The sequence below is a fragment of the Embiotoca jacksoni genome, unplaced genomic scaffold (assembly GCF_022577435.1).
Source record: "Embiotoca jacksoni isolate LCO1_2020_lvr unplaced genomic scaffold, fEmbJac1.0.p SCAF_41, whole genome shotgun sequence".
NCBI lineage: Eukaryota > Metazoa > Chordata > Actinopteri > Embiotocidae > Embiotoca > Embiotoca jacksoni.
Window position 1 is genome coordinate 72,501 of NW_027185394.1, and position 18,928 is coordinate 91,428.

General features: G+C 47.7%; 2 protein-coding genes across 2 annotated transcripts in view; both read right to left on the reverse strand.

Annotated features, from left to right (window-relative positions):
* LOC138209938 (protein disulfide-isomerase A3-like) overlaps positions 1–1,476 on the reverse strand; it is an 8,459-nt gene extending 6,983 nt beyond the window's left edge. The window contains exon 1 of the mRNA XM_069168750.1: positions 1,247–1,476. Coding sequence (XP_069024851.1) covers positions 1,247–1,410 — 164 coding nt within the window. The 5' untranslated portion in view covers positions 1,411–1,476. The remainder of the gene's footprint in view (positions 1–1,246) is intronic.
* A 3,890-nt stretch (positions 1,477–5,366) lies between these two features.
* On the reverse strand, positions 5,367–18,928 carry gon4la (gon-4 like a). Its single transcript, XM_069168664.1, is given in 27 exon segments — positions 5,367–5,923; positions 6,019–6,121; positions 6,391–6,596; positions 6,713–6,856; positions 6,937–7,119; positions 7,292–7,393; positions 7,594–7,984; positions 7,986–8,311; positions 8,727–8,843; positions 8,942–9,089; positions 9,186–9,336; positions 9,597–9,774; positions 9,895–9,978; positions 10,186–10,405; positions 10,480–10,583; positions 10,708–10,748; positions 10,837–10,938; positions 11,095–11,305; positions 11,528–11,689; positions 12,467–12,559; positions 12,631–12,726; positions 13,107–13,160; positions 14,219–14,269; positions 14,344–14,418; positions 14,624–14,838; positions 17,382–17,477; positions 18,526–18,928. Coding segments are annotated over 26 exon segments (3,762 nt in total). The 5' UTR covers positions 17,473–17,477; positions 18,526–18,928; the 3' UTR covers positions 5,367–5,809.

The window sequence follows — 18,928 nt, forward strand, 5'->3', positions numbered from 1 at the left end:
GGAGGGAGGGAGGAAGGGAGGGAGGGAGAGAGAGAAGGAGGGAGGGAGGGAGGAAGGGAGGGAGGGAGAGAGAGAAGGAGGGAGGAAGAGAGGGAAGAAGGGAGGGAGGGAGAGAAGGAGGGAGGGAGGAAGAGAAGGAGGGAGGGAGGGAGGGAGGAAGGGAGGGAGGGAGGGAGGGAGAGAAGGAGGGAGAGAAGGAGGGAGGGAGGAAGAGAAGGAGGGAGGGAGGGAGGGAGGGAGGAAGGGAGGGAGGAAGAGAAGGAGGGAGGGAGGGATGGAGGGAGGAAGGGAGGGAGGAAGAGAAGGAGGGAGGGAGGGAGGGAGAGAGAGAAGGAGGGAGGGAGGGAGGAAGAGAAGGAGGGAGGGAGGGAGGGAGAGAAGGAGGGAGGAAGAGAAGGAGGGAGGAAGAGAGGGAAGAAGGGAGAGAAGGAGGGAGGGAGGGAGGAAGGGAGGGAGGGAGAGAGAGAAGGAGGGAGGAAGAGAGGGAAGAAGGGAGGGAGGGAGAGAAGGAGGGAGGGAGGAAGAGAAGGAGGGAGGGAGGGAGGGAGGGAGAGAAGGAGGGAGAGAAGGAGGGAGGGAGGGAGAGAAGGAGGGAGGGAGGAAGAGAAGGAGGGAGGGAGGGAGGGAGGGAGGAAGGGAGGGAGGAAGAGAAGGAGGGAGGGAGGGAGGGATGGAGGGAGGAAGGGAGGGAGGAAGAGAAGGAGGGAGGGAGGGAGGGAGGAAGAGAAGGAGGGAGGGAGGGAGGGAGGGAGGGAGGGAGGGAGAGAGAGAAGGAGGGAGGAAGAGAAGGAGGGAGGGAGGAAGAGAAGGAGGGAGGGAGGGAGAGACAGAAGGAGGGAGGGAGGGAGGAAGAGAAGGAGGGAGGGAGGGAGAGACAGAAGGAGGGAGGGAGGGAGGAAGAGAAGGAGGGAGGAAGGGAGGGAGGAAGAGAAGGAGGGAGGGAGGGAGGGATGGAGGGAGGAAGGGAGGGAGGAAGAGAAGGAGGGAGGGAGGGAGGGAGGAAGAGAAGGAGGGAGGGAGGAAGAGAAGGAGGGAGGGAGGGAGAGACAGAAGGAGGGAGGGAGGGAGGGAGGGAGGGAGGGAGGGAGGAATGATGAGGAGTGATGGAAGAAGAGGAGGAGGAACAGGTGAACAGGTGAACAGGTGAACACAGCAGGTTTCAGTTCACCATATTCAGAACAGAAAGAAACGTTAGAAACACGGGACACTTCCGGTTAGCTGTGCTAAGCTAACAGCGATCCGTTACCATGGAGCGTAGAATTTCACCAGCATGGTCTCGTGCTCCGTTGCTAGGTAGTCGAACTCCGCATCCCCGAGCTCGAGCACGTCTCTGCGCAACGACACTGCGGCGGGAAAAGGAGACAGCAGCACCAACGTGACGGCGGGAAACAGGCGGACAGCGGCCGCCATGACGGAGCCGGAGACCTGCAGCCACCGGAGGAGACGGGGACCGTTTCAGACCGGGGAACCCGCCGCTGCACCGAGCGTCACGGTGGGCCGGGATAGAATGGTTTCCGGTGATAACCTTCACAATAAAACACTCCGCGGTAAAACCTCACGAGCATTTTCAGGTTCTGAAAGATTAAAGTACCATTTCGTTAAATTAAAATAGGTTCTATTTGGTCACGGAGTCTTTCTTCATACCAAACCATGCTGATTTAATCCAAAAGTGAAATTTGGTGCTTTAACTTTGAAGGCTAAATGATTGTATTTCCGGTGAGCACCTGTGTAATTTGACTATCGTCTCTCGCTCAGCTGTCAGATGAAAGGCGGGACGAAAAGACAAAAATACCGGAAAGCTGCTCTCTGATTGGTCCAATAGCGAGACCAAGTGACGTGATGGTATCCTGTCATTGGCCGAGAAGTCTGTCAATGAAAACACAACGCGCACCGCTTCCATTTCAATTAGGATAATCAATAATTGACGAGTAAACACTTTATTTGATCAGAAATGTAGTCTACGAAATAAAAACATTCAAAAATACGACAGATTTTATTTGATTTCACTCGTGGCTCAAACATTTTAATTCCCAGCTCCTCCTGTTCAGTAACAGACCTGTGGTGGAACTTTGATCTCCTTATAGCTCCGCCCCCTCTGCTGTCGTCCAGCTGATAATATCCTATTTGTTATTTACCTAATTTATGGCTCTTGTGTTCTTTATCTGTATATTCATAAATCCACAAAGGCACTAAAGGCAAATGTGTCAAGTTACATCTGAATGTCCAGTTTCCATCATCCATCATCATCATCCATCATCATCCATCATCATCATCCATCATCATCCATCATCATCATCATCCATCCATCCATCCATCATCCACCATCCATCCATCATCATCCATCCATCATCATCCATCATCTACCATCCATCATCCATCCATTATCATCCATCATCATCATCCATCATCATCATCCATCATCATCCATCATCATCATCCATCATCATCCATCATCATCATCCATCATCATCATCATCATCATCCATCCATCCATCCATCATCATCCATCCATCATCATCCATCATCATCATCCATCCATCATCTACCATCCATCATCCATCCATCATCCACCATCCATCATCATCCATCAATCATCCATCCATCAATCAATCATCCATCCACCCATCATCATCCATCCACCATCCATCCATCATCCACCATCCATCCATCCATCATCATGTCATCATCATCCATCATCATCCATCATCATCATCCATCATCATCATCCATCCATCCACCTTCCATCCATCCATCATCCACCATCCATCCATCATCCACCTTCCATCCATCCATCATCCATCCATCCACCATCCATCCATCATCCACCATCCATCCATCATCATCATCATCCATCATCAGCCATCATCATCATCATCCATCATCATCATCCATCATCATCCATCATCATCATCATCCATCCATCCATCCATCATCATCCATCCATCATCATCCATCATCATCATCCATCCATCATCTACCATCCATCATCCATCCATCATCCACCACCCATCATCATCCATCCACCATCCATCCATCATCCACCATCCATCCATCCATCATCATGTCATCATCATCCATCATCATCCATCATCATCATCCATCCATCCACCTTCCATCCATCCATCCATCATCCACCATCCATCCATCATCCACCTTCCATCCATCCATCATCCATCCATCCACCATCCATCCATCATCCATCCATCCACCATCCATCCATCATCCATCCATCCATCCATCATCCACCATCCATCCATCATCATCCATCCATCATCATCCATCATCTACCATCCATCCATCATCATCCATCATCATCATCCATCATCATCATCCATCATCATCATCCATCATCATCCATCATCATCATCCATCATCATCCATCATCATCATCCATCCATCCATCCATCATCATCCATCCATCATCATCCATCATCATCATCCATCCATCATCTACCATCCATCATCCATCCATCATCCACCATCCATCATCATCCATCAATCATCCATCCATCAATCAATCATCCATCCACCCATCATCATCCATCCACCATCCATCCATCATCCACCATCCATCCATCCATCATCATGTCATCATCATCCATCATCATCCATCATCATCATCCATCATCATCATCCATCCATCCACCTTCCATCCATCCATCATCCACCATCCATCCATCATCCACCTTCCATCCATCCATCATCCATCCATCCACCATCCATCCATCATCCACCATCCATCCATCATCATCATCATCCATCATCATCATCATCCATCATCATCATCCATCATCATCCATCATCATCATCATCCATCCATCCATCCATCATCATCCATCCATCATCATCCATCATCATCATCCATCCATCATCTACCATCCATCATCCATCCATCATCCACCATCCATCATCATCCATCAATCATCCATCCATCAATCAATCATCCATCCACCCATCATCATCCATCCACCATCCATCCATCATCCACCATCCATCCATCCATCATCATGTCATCATCATCCATCATCATCCATCATCATCATCCATCCATCCATCCACCTTCCATCCATCCATCATCCACCATCATCCATCCATCCACCATCCATCCATCATCCACCATCCATCCATCATCATCATCATCCATCATCATCATCATCCATCATCATCATCCATCATCATCCATCATCATCATCATCCATCCATCCATCCATCCATCATCATCCATCCATCATCATCCATCATCATCATCCATCCATCATCTACCATCCATCATCCATCCATCATCCACCATCCATCAATCATCCATCCATCAATCAATCATCCATCCACCCATCATCATCCATCCACCATCCATCCATCATCCACCATCCATCCATCCATCATCATGTCATCATCATCCATCATCATCCATCATCATCATCCATCCATCCACCTTCCATCCATCCATCCATCCATCCATCCATCATCCACCATCCACCTTCCATCCATCCATCATCCATCCATCCACCATCCATCCATCATCCATCCATCCACCATCCATCCATCCATCATCCACCATCCATCCATCATCCATCCATCATCCACCATCTGGAGGTGCTGACTCGCCGCTTCACACTTGGCTGCAAACCGCCCCAGTGCATGCTGGGAGTCCGAAGAGGCCGACAGCTCTGCTCCTCTCTTCACCCGAGTGTCCGAGACATCCGGCCGCAGATCAGATGATACGACTATAAAGTGGATCATCGATCTGTGGTCTGAGGTGTTCTGGTACCAGGTACACTGATGAACCAGCTGATGCTCCAACATGTTCGTCGGGTCCAAACCGTGACCGGCACAGAAGTCCGACAACCAAACACAACTCGGGTTCAGATCAGCAGCTCGTTCCTCCCAATCACCTCCTGCCAGCTTTCTCCGTCGTTGCCCACATGACCGTTGACGTCTCCAGGAGAACTATGGAGTTGGGAGGCGGTGCCCTTTCCAGGACTCCTCCCACCGACTCCTCCCACCGACTCCAAGAAGGCCGGATACTCCGAACTGCTGTTTGATGACTAAACACAAACAACAATCAGAGTCTTCCTCCCTGCAGCCTGGAGGCGGAGCCTCTCGTTCTCCGGGAGAACTCCAACACAGCGGCGCCCAGCCGGGAAACTCCAGAAAATGAAGTCCAGCTGTTCTCCAGGAGCATGGTTCCAGAACCGGTGCTGCGTGGAGGTGAGCCCAACTATATCTAGCTGGTACCGTTCCACCTCCTGCTCCACCTCCTGCTCTTTCCCCGCTAGGAGGAGACGTTCCACGTCCCTACAGCTGATCTATGCCGTTAAACTAAAACAAAAACAAACGTCGTCTGTAAACAACAGAAATGAAAACGGTTGAAAAGAGTAAAAACGTTTTATTGAAGTCTGTTTCCACCGTATTCAATATGAATAAACAAACATTTTATAAACAAACATTTATAAACAAACGTCAACACATGCTTCAACAGCAGAACCAAAGCGACGCGGCGCTCCAGCCCAGATGCATCATGGGAAAACCAGCAGGAGGATCATTGAGCTGCTTCACTGGTTTGGGAGGATCTTATTACATCATGTGCGACGTCACTAAGGCTCCGCCCCCTCAGTGAGGTCAGAGATGATAAATTAAAATAAATAAGTATTATTTAGATCCAGAACCTCTGAGGAACTGTTCGACTAACATTGTTCTAGAACCCCTTGGTTTCCTTCAGGGGGGTTCTGGAGTCCAGTGAGGTCCAGAACCAGGACGGATGTTCCTGTGAGCGCGCCCTGCTGGACTTCATCGTCTGTACCAGAAGTGTTCAGTCCGGAGCCGCTTCCTGTCTGCTGATTGGCTGCTCCGGCCAGGAACAGGAAGTGGACTTCTGGGAGGCGGAGTGGAACAGCTTCATGAGGTTCTGGAACCGGAGTCGGACCTGCAGGAAACACCGGCTCTATCTTTTAGTTCAATTGTTAATATTTAAAAAAGGAAGGAGGACTTCCTGGACACTGAGGCTCCGCCCCCTCTCACCTGTTGGACAGTCTTGTTTCTGAGCTGGTTGGACACCTGTCGGAATGTGTTCTGATTGGCTCCTCCCTGCTGACAGGCCATCAGGATGGAACGGTCCGCCTCCCTGAAACAGGAAGTCACACGGGAAGTTTCAAAATAAGGTTCCAAATGTTTCTAGAAGGTTTCATATCATTGGTGTGTGTGTGTGTGTGTGTGTGTGTGTGTGTATGTAGAATGTGTGTGTATAGTTTATCTATAGTGTGTGTATAGTGTGTGTGTGTGTGTGTGTAGAATGTGTGTGTATATAGTGTGTGTGTAGTTTATCTATAGTGTGTGTGTGTGTGTGTGTGTGTGTGTGTGTGTGTGTGTGTGTGTGTAGTGTGCGTCTCTAACCGGGTCCACATGCTGATTTTCTCTCCACTGGACATCATTGAGACTTTATCATCTTCTTCTTCTTCTTCTTGGTCACTTCCTGTCTCAGGGTGGACTCTCTTCCTATTGCAGTGAGGAGTACTGGTTGCCAGGGGTGACGGGTGGAGCAGCAGGAGGTGTCGGACCTCCTGCTGCAGGTCTGGATGGTTCCTGAGCAGAGATGAGACCTGAAGGAAACAACAACAGGAGTCAGAGCTGCACCGATTGGTCGGCAGATCGATGATGTCATCTGTTTCAACAGTCAACCTGCTGAATGCAAAAGGGATCAAAGGTCATCCTCTACCTCATCCAGGTCAGCAGATGAGGGGGCGGAGCTTCCCTGCAGTACAGACACCACCTGCTGGTAGAGGGAGGAGCCTTCTCCCAGGCTCCGCCCCAGTCGCCGTAGAAACCGCCGGCTACGTTCAAACAGCTGCTGCTCCGCCAGCTGACGGAGAACAAGAAGGGTTAGCGCCACACCTGAGTGACATTATCAGGTGCCTGTGATGTCAGAGTGATGTCACCCACCAGCCCGCAGCGCCGCGCCTGCTTCTGGTTCAGGAAGGCGGCGAAGTCTCGGATCAGCTGAGGCCACGGACGCAACACGGAGCGTAGACGCTCCAACAGAACCTCCGGAACCGAGCCGGAACCATCCAACACCTGCAGCAGTTGGTCCAGGAGGCCCGGACACACCTGGACCGCCTCACACACCTGGACAACAAACAGGAAGTACATGAGGGACCTCCTCACACACCTGGACCTCCTCACATACACCTGCACAACAAACAGGAAGACGCATCGTGCAGCGTCATACGGGGGGAGGGGCTTAAACGATGGAGTAACTTTGCCCACGTCAAAATAAGAGCTGGAGTAAAATGCTCACTCTGTGGAGGTAATCCTGAGCAAACAGCATGTCCTCCGACTCCCTCTGATCCTCTTCATCATCATCACCACCTTCATCTTCATCACCCCCCATCTGCTGCTCCTTCAAAACACACACATCTTTATTCTACAACCACAATAAACCAGATGATTATTAATGTGATTATTAAACTGATTAATCAATCAATCAGTCACTGATTGACTGAAGGTCCAGAACTTTGATAAGACCAACAGAACCATGACGTTATTCTAGAAACATCTGCTTACATCATGTCAGTGATGTCATTGATTATGATGTCTGACCTGCAGCCGGAGGACAGACGCTCTGGATCCTGAAGACGTCCCTCCTTCTTCATTTTCTGATGCTCTCAATGGAGTCACTTCCTGTCCCCTCTCTAGCTCCGCCTCCTCCAGGCTGTCATCGTGGGCAACACTTCCTGTGGCGCTGGGAGAAGATTCAGACAGAGCCAGGAGGACGTCGCCCTCCTCCTCCTCCTCATCACTGGTCCTGATGACATCATCTCCCATCACCTGAGAGGAGGCAGAGCCTTGACGAGGAGGTGTAGCAGTGGTGTCATCATCACTCCTCGTGGCTCCTCCTCCGTACAGGATGTGTTTCCCTGCAGTAGGAGACGAAGACAACCTCCTCCTCCTCAGCCCAGCCAACATCTCACAGTGGCATCTGATTTGCTCACTGGTTGCTGTGGAGACAGTGAAGGAGGCGGTGTCGGTTCTGGTCAGGAGGAGTCGAGGAGGACTGACAGCTCCAGGACCAGGAGACGCGGAAGAGGCGGACTCGGGCAGAGGAGTGGGGAGGGGCTTGAGGACGAAGCCGATGCGTCTGAAGTCCAGGTGGTCGGGGAGGCGGGGGGGGGTACCTGGTCCCGGGGGGGAAGCTGTAGGTGCTGAAGGCGGAGCGCAGGACAGCTCCACCCCATCGACAGGGGGGCGGGGCCTCAGGGGCAGAGTCAGGCAGGCTGTTGTAGTGTTTGACGGTCAGGTAGATGATGGGAAGACTCCGCTGTGTGTGTGTGTGGAGGGGGGGGGGGGGGGAGAGACCAAATAAAAACAAATATATAGATCAATAAATCTAAATAAATAAATCTAAGAAGATGGTTGAAGGAAACGTGCTGATTTCTGGCTCAATGTTCACTTTAAAGTTCATTTCTTCATTAAATGTCAGTATTCAGACGGAGTTGTGAGTATTTACTGCTATTTTATTGCTTTTCTATTATTCTATTATTATCTTATTTCTTCTGTATGCTGCTGTCGCGAAAAAATTTCCCCTCAGGGGTTAATAAAGTAACTACCTAACCTAACCTTTCCTGTAGTTGTGAGTGTAGTATTTCCTGGAACATCTCCGGTGTTTAAAGGACCAATCACAGCTTGCTGTGATCCTAAAGTTAATACTACTATTAATAAGCTGAGTCTCCTACCAACAGCCACAGAGGCATGAGGCTCTCCTCCCTCTCCACTGGGGGGCGCTGCTCCGCCGGGTCAACACGGCGGCAGGCGACTGGCATCGACCGGAGCAGCCGCTGGTACCTGAAGGTCTGCAGGGATACACACAGTCAGCCAGCAGCGTGTGTGTGCGTGTGTGTGTGTGTGTGTGTGTGTGTGTGTGTGTGTGTGTGGAGAGTGAGGGGGTTACCTTCACAACGTTGTCAGGGAAACCAGGTCTGCAGCACTGCAGGATTCTCCGTCGGACCTGAACTAGAGTCTTCCTCAGTAGGAACTGAGACACCAGCTTTGGTGGGTCACATGACCCCTCCATGTTCCTGAGACCGAGCACCAGCAGGCTGACACACACACACACACACACACACACACACACAGGTCAGTGGTCAGACTGTGTGACAGGCGGACTGCTCCTTTAACGGTGTGTTTATGTGTACCAGTCCTCGGCTGCAGTGAAGGCGGCCGTCCTGCGGGGACAGTAGAGAGCCGGGTCCAGACTGCAGCAGGGCAGCAGCTCCGGGTGGAGGAAGACCGGCCGCGTGGAGAAGATCCAGGAGAGCTCCGCCGGCAAGACGGGGAAACTACGCACTGACCACAGAGACCCGGTCACCATGGAACCAGGTCACCATGGAGAGCGGGTCACCACGAACCCGGTCACCACGGAGACCTGGTCACCATGGACAAGGGTCACCATGGAGACCGGGTCACCATGGAGAGCAGGTTACCACGAACCCGGTCCCCACGGAGACCTGGCCACCACGGACACGGGTCACCACGGAGACCGGGTCACCATGGAACCAGGTCACCAGAAACCTGGACCAGGACCACCACCTGGACCTGGTACCTACTGTATCCGCGGGCGTCAGGCGGGTGGAGCTGTGGCCGGTAGCTGATGGGAGTCTGCCGCAGCTCCTCCAGCAGCTGCAGCGCCCCTTGCAGGTTGGAGGCTCTGAAGGCGCTGCGGAATCCAGGATGACCGTCGGACCGGATCAGCTCGGCCCGCTGAGCTAACACGTTCAGCTCAAACTACGCCCCCGGTCGCCGTGGCAACACAGGAAGTTACAGGTGAAAGCAAAGCAACGCAAAGAAGGAGTGAGACCGAAGCTGCGTTGACACGTCGATCAACATGAGATTTACTGAACTTACCAGGAAGTGACGGCAGGTCTCCGCTTCACTCTGAAGGCCCGCCGGACACGTCAGCACCTGCACCTGGAGCAGCAGCTGCACATGCTGGGAGACACACCTGAGGTCACCTGACCGCTGCACAACAACAGCTGAGTCAGCAAGTCACGGCTCTGTGTCCAGGTGTGTGTGTGTGTGTGTCCAGATGTTTGTGTGTGTGTGTTTGTGTGTCCAGATGTGTGTTTGTGTCCAGATGTGTGTGTGTGTGTGTGTGTGTTTGTGTGTCCAGATGTGTGTGTGTGTCCAGGTGTGTACCTGCTGTAGCTGCTGCTCCAAGTGTCTCCTCTGCTGGGTGTTCACCCTCAGTGTGTGTGGTTCTGGAGTGTGTTTGTGTGTATAGTTCAGTGTGTGTGGTTCTGGAGTGTGTATGTAGTTCAGTGTGTGTGTGTGTCGTCTCCTGATGAAGGCCAGCTGCTGCTTCACCGTACGCAGCTCTGTGATTGGTTCATCTTCTGCCTCGTCATCAGCTGGCCCCCTAAGGGGAAACACACACTCAGCAGGACACACACACGTCTGCTGTGTTGATGTGTGTGTGTGTGTGTTATATACGTGTTGGACTGCTCCTCAGGTGTGTGTGTCTGGACGATGTGTGGTTCCTCCTCTTCCTCATGACCTTCATCATCCACTTCCTGTCCTACCAGGTCCTCTTTTAACTAACACACACACACACACACACACACACACACACACACACACACACACACACACACACACACACTCCGTTACCATAGAAACAAGCATCAGAACAGAACCATGTGATGAATGAAGTGTTTTTACCGTCTCAAAGAGTTCCTCCATCAACTCATTAACCTCCTTCTCTGTTGGACAGACACACACTCTTTAAACACACGTCTGTCTGTGTGTGTGTGTGTGTGTGTGTGTGTGTGTGTTTCTTTGTGTACTGACTGGTGATGCGGACAGCCTTGTCGTCACGGTAATCCTCCAGGTCGGGCTCATCAGTGTCAGCCAGGAAGTTATACTCTGGATCATCTTCATCATCGCACTCCTCTGGTACACACAAATACACACTCAGAGATACACACACACACACACACACACACACACACACAGATACACACACACACACACACACACACACACACACACACACACACACACACACACACACCGTCACATGACCTGGACCGTGTGACCAACACTCACCCTCGTTGTCCACATCTGAGGTCATCAGGCCTCTCAGCCAATCAGTCCACTCTCTGTCCTCGTGGGTGGAGCTAGAGTCGTACATGTCAGGTGTGATGTCGGGGGCTCGTAGCTCCGCCTCCAGCCGGCCCAGTGGGATGTCCCGGAGAGGACGTTTGGACCGGGTCCGGTACGCCATCAGACCGGCCTCGTCCTCCGACTCAGACAGAGGCTGGAGGAATCAGTAATCAATCATCAATAATCAATAAGATGATCAGTGACGTCTGGTTCTTGATGCTGGCTGATATCGGTGTTATGAAACAGACTAGTTTGAAACGAGGTGTTCCAACGTCACATTCACTCGTTGGAGCTGGAACCTAAAGTTCTGAACTGGTTCTGGAGGTTCTGTACGTGAACGGACCCGGTGGCCATGTTGGTTCGATGGTTCAGTCACCTGGTAGGGCTCCATACAAACAGCAAGCTCCTCCTCCACGGCGTGAAGCTTCTCCAGGAAGCTGCTGTCAGTCACTGGTTTGGTGGGTGGAGCTTTGGGAGGAGGGGGAGGTCCCATGGAGACAGGCCCCGCCCTCAAACGTCTGGCTTGCCTCCGAGAGGTCTAAAAAGGAGTCATTGATGTTGTCATGTGACCACAGATCAACCAATCAGAACCGAGGAGGCGGGGCTACAGCTACTACAGTTTATTGATCAGCTGTTATTGCTCAGGTATTGATCAGCTCGGATATTGATCGGGTATTGATCAGCTGTTATTGATAAGGAGTTATTGATCGGGTATTGATCAGCTGTTATTGCTTGGGTTTTGATCAGGTATTGATCAGTTGTTCTTGATCTGGTATTGATCAGTTGTTCTTGATCGGGTATTGATCAGCTGTTATTGATCGGGTATTGATCAGCTGTTGTTGATCAGGTATTGATCAACTGTTATTGATCGGGTATTGATCAGCTGTTGTTGATCAGGTTTTGATCAGCTGTTGTTGATCAGGTGTTATTGATTAGGTATTGATCAGCTGTTATTGATCGGTATTGATCAGCTGTTATTGATAAAGTGTTATTGATCGGGTATTGATCAGCTGTTATTGATAAGGTGTTATTGATCGGGTATTGATCAGCGGTTATTGATCGGGTATTGATCAGCTGTTATTGCTTGGGTTTTGATCAGGTATTGATCAGTTGTTCTTGATCTGGTATTGATCAGTTGTTCCTGATCGGGTATTGATCAGCTGTTATTGATCGGGTATTGATCAGCTGTTGTTGATCAGGTATTGATCAGCTGTTATTGATTAGGTATTGATCAGCTGTTATTGATCGGTATTGATCAGCTGTTATTGATCGGTATTGATCAGCTGTTATTAATCGGGTATTGATTAGCTGTTACCTGCCAGGGGCTGCAGGTGTCCTCATCCCCCCGGTTGAGTCGACTTCCTCTGGGGGACGAAGCCGTGCTCTCCATGTCGCTCTCCTGGAACGTCTGCACACACCGATCAGTAATCAATAATCAATAATCAATAACCAGTGTTCAGATGAGTCAGAGAGCCTCACATCTTCAGCTGTCTCATCGTCGTCGTCCTCATCAGGGTGGTACTCTTCATCAGAGGAGTCTTCCTCAGCCAGAGGGATGTCCATGAACTGTGGAGCCTGAATACAACACAACTTCATCCTTTCACAATAAAAGCCTCTTTAAATCACTGAATTCAGTTAACATGGATTCAATGTTTGCAATCTAAACAAATTAAAATCTTTAAACTTTATTTTTTTCCATTGTCAAATGTTTGTTGAAATATTTGAGAAACGTTTTTAAAGTGTGTCCAGATGTAAAAGTGACTCACTGTCGCCTCCAGAGCGGTATTTAACAAGTCTGTTTAAACATGAATAATACAAGATTTTGACAGGTTTTTATTTATGATGTTCAGAATGTTTTAAAATGTTCGAGAGAAAAAAGTTCTTCAAACAAAATCGTCTGTGGAAGATGTGAGTCATGGGTCAGACAGGTGTGGTGTTTGACCTCTGACCTTTACCTTGTTAGTGTCAGTGGATTTCTTGATGGGAGAGATGTTCCAGGCTGGAATCACCTGACAGGAAACACAACGCCAGTGTTACATCTCCTGACTTCATTATGCCTCTTTTTTAGAAGAGAGCTGTGTGTTTGTGTTTCAGGTCTGCCACGCCCCTTCCTGATTGCTGAAACACTCACACCTGAGAGTCCTCAATTCATCAGTGGAGCTGCATATCAACCGCAGATTCTGTGCTACTCTTTCCTCTTCTGAATTTCTCCTGGCACGTTGCTGCTGCTGCCACTGAGAGTTGGTACTGCCGTACCTGCGGCATCGACAACAGAACTATTGCTGTTGGTGAAGCTGCTGTTGTTGGTGAAGCTGTTGTTGTTGTTGGTGAAGCTGTTGTTGTTGTTGGTGAAGCTGTTGTTGTTGTTGGTGAAGCTACTGTTGTTGTTGGTGAAGCTGTTGTTGTTGTTGGTGAAGCTGTTGTTGTTGTTGTTGGTGAAGCTACTGTTGTTGGTGAAGCTACTGTTGTTGGTGAAGCTACTGTTGGTGGTGAAGCTGTTGTTGTTGTTGGTGGTGAAGCTGTTGTTGTTGTTGGTGAAGCTACTGTTGTTGGTGAAGCTACTGTTGTTGGTGAAGCTGTTGTTGTTGGTGGTGAAGCTACTGTTGTTGGTGAAGCTGTTGTTGTTGTTGGTGAAGCTACTGTTGTTGGTGAAGCTGTTGTTGTTGGTGGTGAAGCTACTGTTGTTGGTGAAGCTGTTGTTGGTGAAGCTGTTGTTGTTGTTGGTGAAGCTGTTGTTGTTGGTGAAGCTACTGTTGTTGGTGAAGCTGTTGTTGGTGAAGCTGTTGTTGTTGTTGGTGAAGCTGCTGTTGTTGTTGTTGGTGAAGCTGTTGTTGGTGAAGCTGTTGTTGTTGTTGGTGAAGCTGTTGTTGAAGCTACTGTTGTTGGTGAAGCTAATGTTGTTATCTTGTTCATTTCTGTCAAACCTTTTGCCAGTTGTTTTATCACCAGTTATGTTACTTCCTGTGTACTTCTAGGCACACTAAATAGGCCTTAACAGTCAGTCTGATGACATCATCAGGCTGTGACATCACCAGTCTGATGACATCACCAATAACGGACCACTCACCACTCCTCTCTCCACGACTTCCTTGAACTTGGACCGGGTCATTTTGGGCTCCTGCAGGAACGACGACACGTTAGCGAGGAGGTAATTCAGCGAGCGATCTGATTGGATGACGGGCGGACACTCACAAACGGAGGGACGGCGTCCGTCTCGTTGATGGCAGCTTTCATCATGGCCACCACGTGCTCATTGGTGATCACTTCCTGTACAGAGGAGACAACACAGCGTCTGAGTCCCCTCTCCCCCAACCTGCTTCTGCTCTATGACATCACAGAGCGAAACTGGAGCAAAGGTACTGTTTACAGGGACCCAGTCCAGGTCCGTGGTCCTGCTAGTCTGCAGCCAGTCAGGACCACAATCCCTGATCAATAATCCCCGATCAATAATCCCTGGAGACGGAGGACTCACGTGCAGGATGTTGCGGACGTTCACGGTTGTCAGGTTGTGTTGTTTGGACTTGGTCTCCAGGGATTGGTCCAACCGTCTGTCAATCTCTAGCTCCACTCCCCTCTCTTCCTCCTCGCTCTCTGAGGCCCCACCCCTCTCCTTCTCCTCCTCCTCAGACAGCATCGTCTTCCTCTTCCTCACTGCCTTCCTCCTCGCGGCCTCCACCTGACTGTCATCTGAGACAGAGACACGACCGTCCAATTCAATTTAACTTTATTTATAAAGCTCCAAATCACAACGCAGCTTATTTCATTAACGCATTAAAGTTCTTACATCAGAACTTTACAACATTATACAGAGAAACAACAATTCAACAATTCCCACATAAGTTAGGAGGGAAAAACTCCCTTTAACAGGAAGAAACCTCTGACAGAACCAGGCTCAGAGGTGGGCGGAGCTTCTGTTAACAGAACCAGGCTCAGAGGTGGGCGGAGCATCTGTTAACAGAACCAGGCTCAGAGGTGGGCGGAGCATCTGTGGTGAGGAAGGAAACATGGTTGGTCATTGTTGTAGAGGAGGTTGGTTTGTTATCTGATTGTCGAGGGTTTCATGGTTGTAGTTGTTTTGTAAATGTCGGGTTACTTGTCGGGCAGATTGACTGCTGATGTTGGTGATCATGTCTGTGGAGGAATCAGTGCAGAAAGAGAGTCTGTTAGCTGCATGGAGGAAGATCATTAGTAGATATATTAACAGCTGTGATGAGTTATTAACAGCTGTGATGAGTTATTAACAGCTGTGATGAGATATTAACAGCTGTGATGAGTTTTTTTCCCCCTTTATTTAACCAGGAGTCCCATTGAGATTAAAAATCTCTTTTTCAAGGGAGAGCTGGCCAAGACAGGCAGAAACATAAGAAACACAGTTAGAGATAGAAGAACACAATGACACAAATTAAAAGTAATTAAAAGTTAAGATTCAGTTACCTAACCTGGTTAATTTAAAAACATTGACATTTTTGGGAACACGCCTCTATTTCTTTCATTTTAGATTTAAAATCAGTAAGTGGTATCAGTTATTTGAGTTTTAAGTCATTCTGCAACATATTCCATGATGAGGGTGCAGAGTACACAAAAGACCTTTTTCCCATTTCCGTTCTGGCATTTGGGACAGCGAGCATAAAGAAGTCCTGAGAACACAAGGAGTATTGTCTGGCACTTTTCTGCGTGATGAAGACACAGGTAGTTTGGGAGCAGACCAAGGATTGCCTTATAAATGAAGGTGTACCAGTGACAGCCTACAGGTGGCCAGAGCAGGCCATCCTACCCGAGAGTATAACTCAGTGGTGAGTCAGAGTAATGAACCGCAGTGAAGCATGGTAAGATGTGTCCACCATACGAAGACAGTTAGCAGAGGCATGCATATATAGAAGATCACCATAGTCCAGCACAGGTAAAAAAGTAGCAGCAACTAGTCGCTTTTTTACATTAATTGAAAAACACAGCTTATTTCAAAAATAAAAACTTAGTTTTAACCTAAACTTTTTCACCAAGTACTGCACATGTGGCTGATAAGCGAGATATTTATAAGAGTCAACAACCTCTATTTCACTTCCTTCAAGAGTGACCACCGAAGGAATATTCTCCAAGAGTTTGAAAACAACATAAGTTTTGTCTTATCTGCATTTAGAACAAGTTTCAGTTGAAAAAGGCTATTTTGAACAACATTAAAAGCATTTTGCAAGAGATCCTGCACAAGAATAGACACACAGCAATATATCACAGTGTCATGAGCATAGAAGTGAAAGTTAGCGTCCAACACATTTTGGCCCAGATTATTTATATAAACAGTAAATACAAGTGGACCTAATACAGAGCCTTGTGGCACACCTTTGCAGACGGTTGCAATATCAGAGCATAGGCCATCATATCTGATGCACTGAGACCTATTTTCAAGATGGCTCGTGAACCCAGCGACCGCTGGCTCTGAGAGCCCTGAGTGGAGGAGCCTGAACACACCACGGTGACCTGGGTCAGATGCTGTAGACAGATCGATAAACAGGGACGCACAATGTTGCTTCTTGTCAAGAGCAACAGAAATGTTATTTTCTACTTTCAGTGCAGCTGTAATAGTGCTGTGTTTTTTCTTAAAGCCTGACTGATAGGTTGATAAAATGACATCGGTGTATAAGAACTCCTCCAGTTGTTTGCTCACAAGAGCTTCAAGAATTTGAGCAAGTACAGATGAAGTAGATATTGGCCTACAGTTATTTAAAATAGCTCGGTCACCACCTTTAAACAATGGGACAACAAAGGCAGATTTACATTTCTTTGGTCTTTCTTTATTTTTCATTGTCAGATTAAAAAGATATGCACGAGGCTCTGCAACAAAATCAGCAGCCAGTTTCAAAAAATGAGGTTCTATACAGTCAGACCTGAAGGGTTCCTGTGATCTGAGCTCTCTAGAACTTTATCAACTTCATCCACAGAAAATGGGATCAAATTAAAAGGCTTCAACGCTATGAAGTGGAACATCAGTGGAGAACCCTAACCCTCCAACAACAAGACAAACAGAGAGCAGGAGATACACACACACACACACACACACACACACACACACACACACACACACACACACACAAACACACACACACACACACACACACACACACACAAACACACCACACACACACACACACTGTCACGTTCCCCCCCCCCCCCCCGGACAGAGTTAGAGGCGTTCCTCATGGTTGTGTGTGTGTGTGTGTGTGTGTGTGTGTTACCCATGGTGATGATGAGGCTGGAGTCGGTCGTGTCTTCCTCCACCAGCAGGTAACCTTCCTCCCCCTCCGGCCTTTGTTCCAGATGAGCCATGTTTACTGTAGTTTAACATAGTTTAACGTAGTTTAATATAGTTTAACATAGTTTACTGTAGTTTAATACAGTTTACTGTATATTAACATAGTTTAACGTAGTTTAATATAGTTTAAGATAGTTTACTGTAGTTTAACAGTTTAATGTATATTAACATAGTTTAACGTAGTTTAATATTGTTTAACATCGTTTACTGTAGTTTAATATAGTTTACTGTAGATTAATATAGTTTAACATAGTTTACTGTAGTTTAATATAGTTTACTGTAGATTAATAGTTTAACATAGTTTACTGTAGTTTAATACAGTTTACTGTATATTAACATAGTTTAACGTAGTTTAATATAGTTTAAGATAGTTTACTGTAGTTTAACAGTTTAATGTATATTAACATAGTTTAACGTAGTTTAATATTGTTTAACATCGTTTACTGTAGTTTAATATAGTTTACTGTAGATTAATAGTTTAACATCGTTTACTGTAGTTTAATATAGTTTACTGTAGATTAATATAGTTTAACATAGTTTACTGTAGTTTAATATAGTTTACTGTAGATTAATAGTTTAACATCGTTTACTGTAGTTTAATATAGTTTACTGTAGTTTAATATAGTTTACTGTAGATTAATATAGTTTAACATAGTTTACTGTAGTTTAATATAGTTTACTGTAGATTAATATAGTTTACTGTAGTTTAATGTAGTTTAATATAGTTCATTGTAGTTTAATGTTGTTTAATATGGTTTACTGTTGTTTAACAGTTTACCATAGTTTACTGTAGTTTAACATAGTTTACTGTAGTTTAATATAGTTTACTGTAGTTTAACAGTTTAATAGTTTACTGTAGTTTAATATGGTTTACTGTAGTTTAACAGTTTAATAGTTTACTGTAGTTTAATATGGTTTACTGTAGTTTAATGTAGTTTATTCCTGCTGATGTTTCTATTTGTTCTGTTGGTTTCATTTCCTCTTGTCTCGGGTTCATTTGGTATTTTCCGGTTTAAATGTTTCAACAGGATCAAAACAAATGAAAGGTTATTAAAAGGGTCACTTACTGCTCCCTGGAGCTCCTCACTGTTGCTGTTAGCATCAAAACACGTTCAAACACCGCAGACACGTTTCTGCTAGCCGCTGCTAGCCGCTGCTAGCCGCTGCTAGCCGCTGCTAGCCGCTGCTAGCCGCTGCTAGCCGCTGCTAGCCGCTGCTAGCTAACCGTTAAACGGAGCAGCTCACTGGCGTCAGGCTGCAGCTAGCATGCTAACACTCCTCCAGCTAACGTTGGTACGACAGCCTGCTCCTTAAGACGGAGGTACAGTTCCTGTTCCGGTCCCGGTCTTGTCCAGCAGTCGTTGCCGGCCCGGTGCCGCTCGGAATACCGTAAATTAACGTTCACTCTCCGGTGCAGCTGATATATTTACCGCCACAAAGCACAGACAGCTCGGACTCTAAAAACTACAC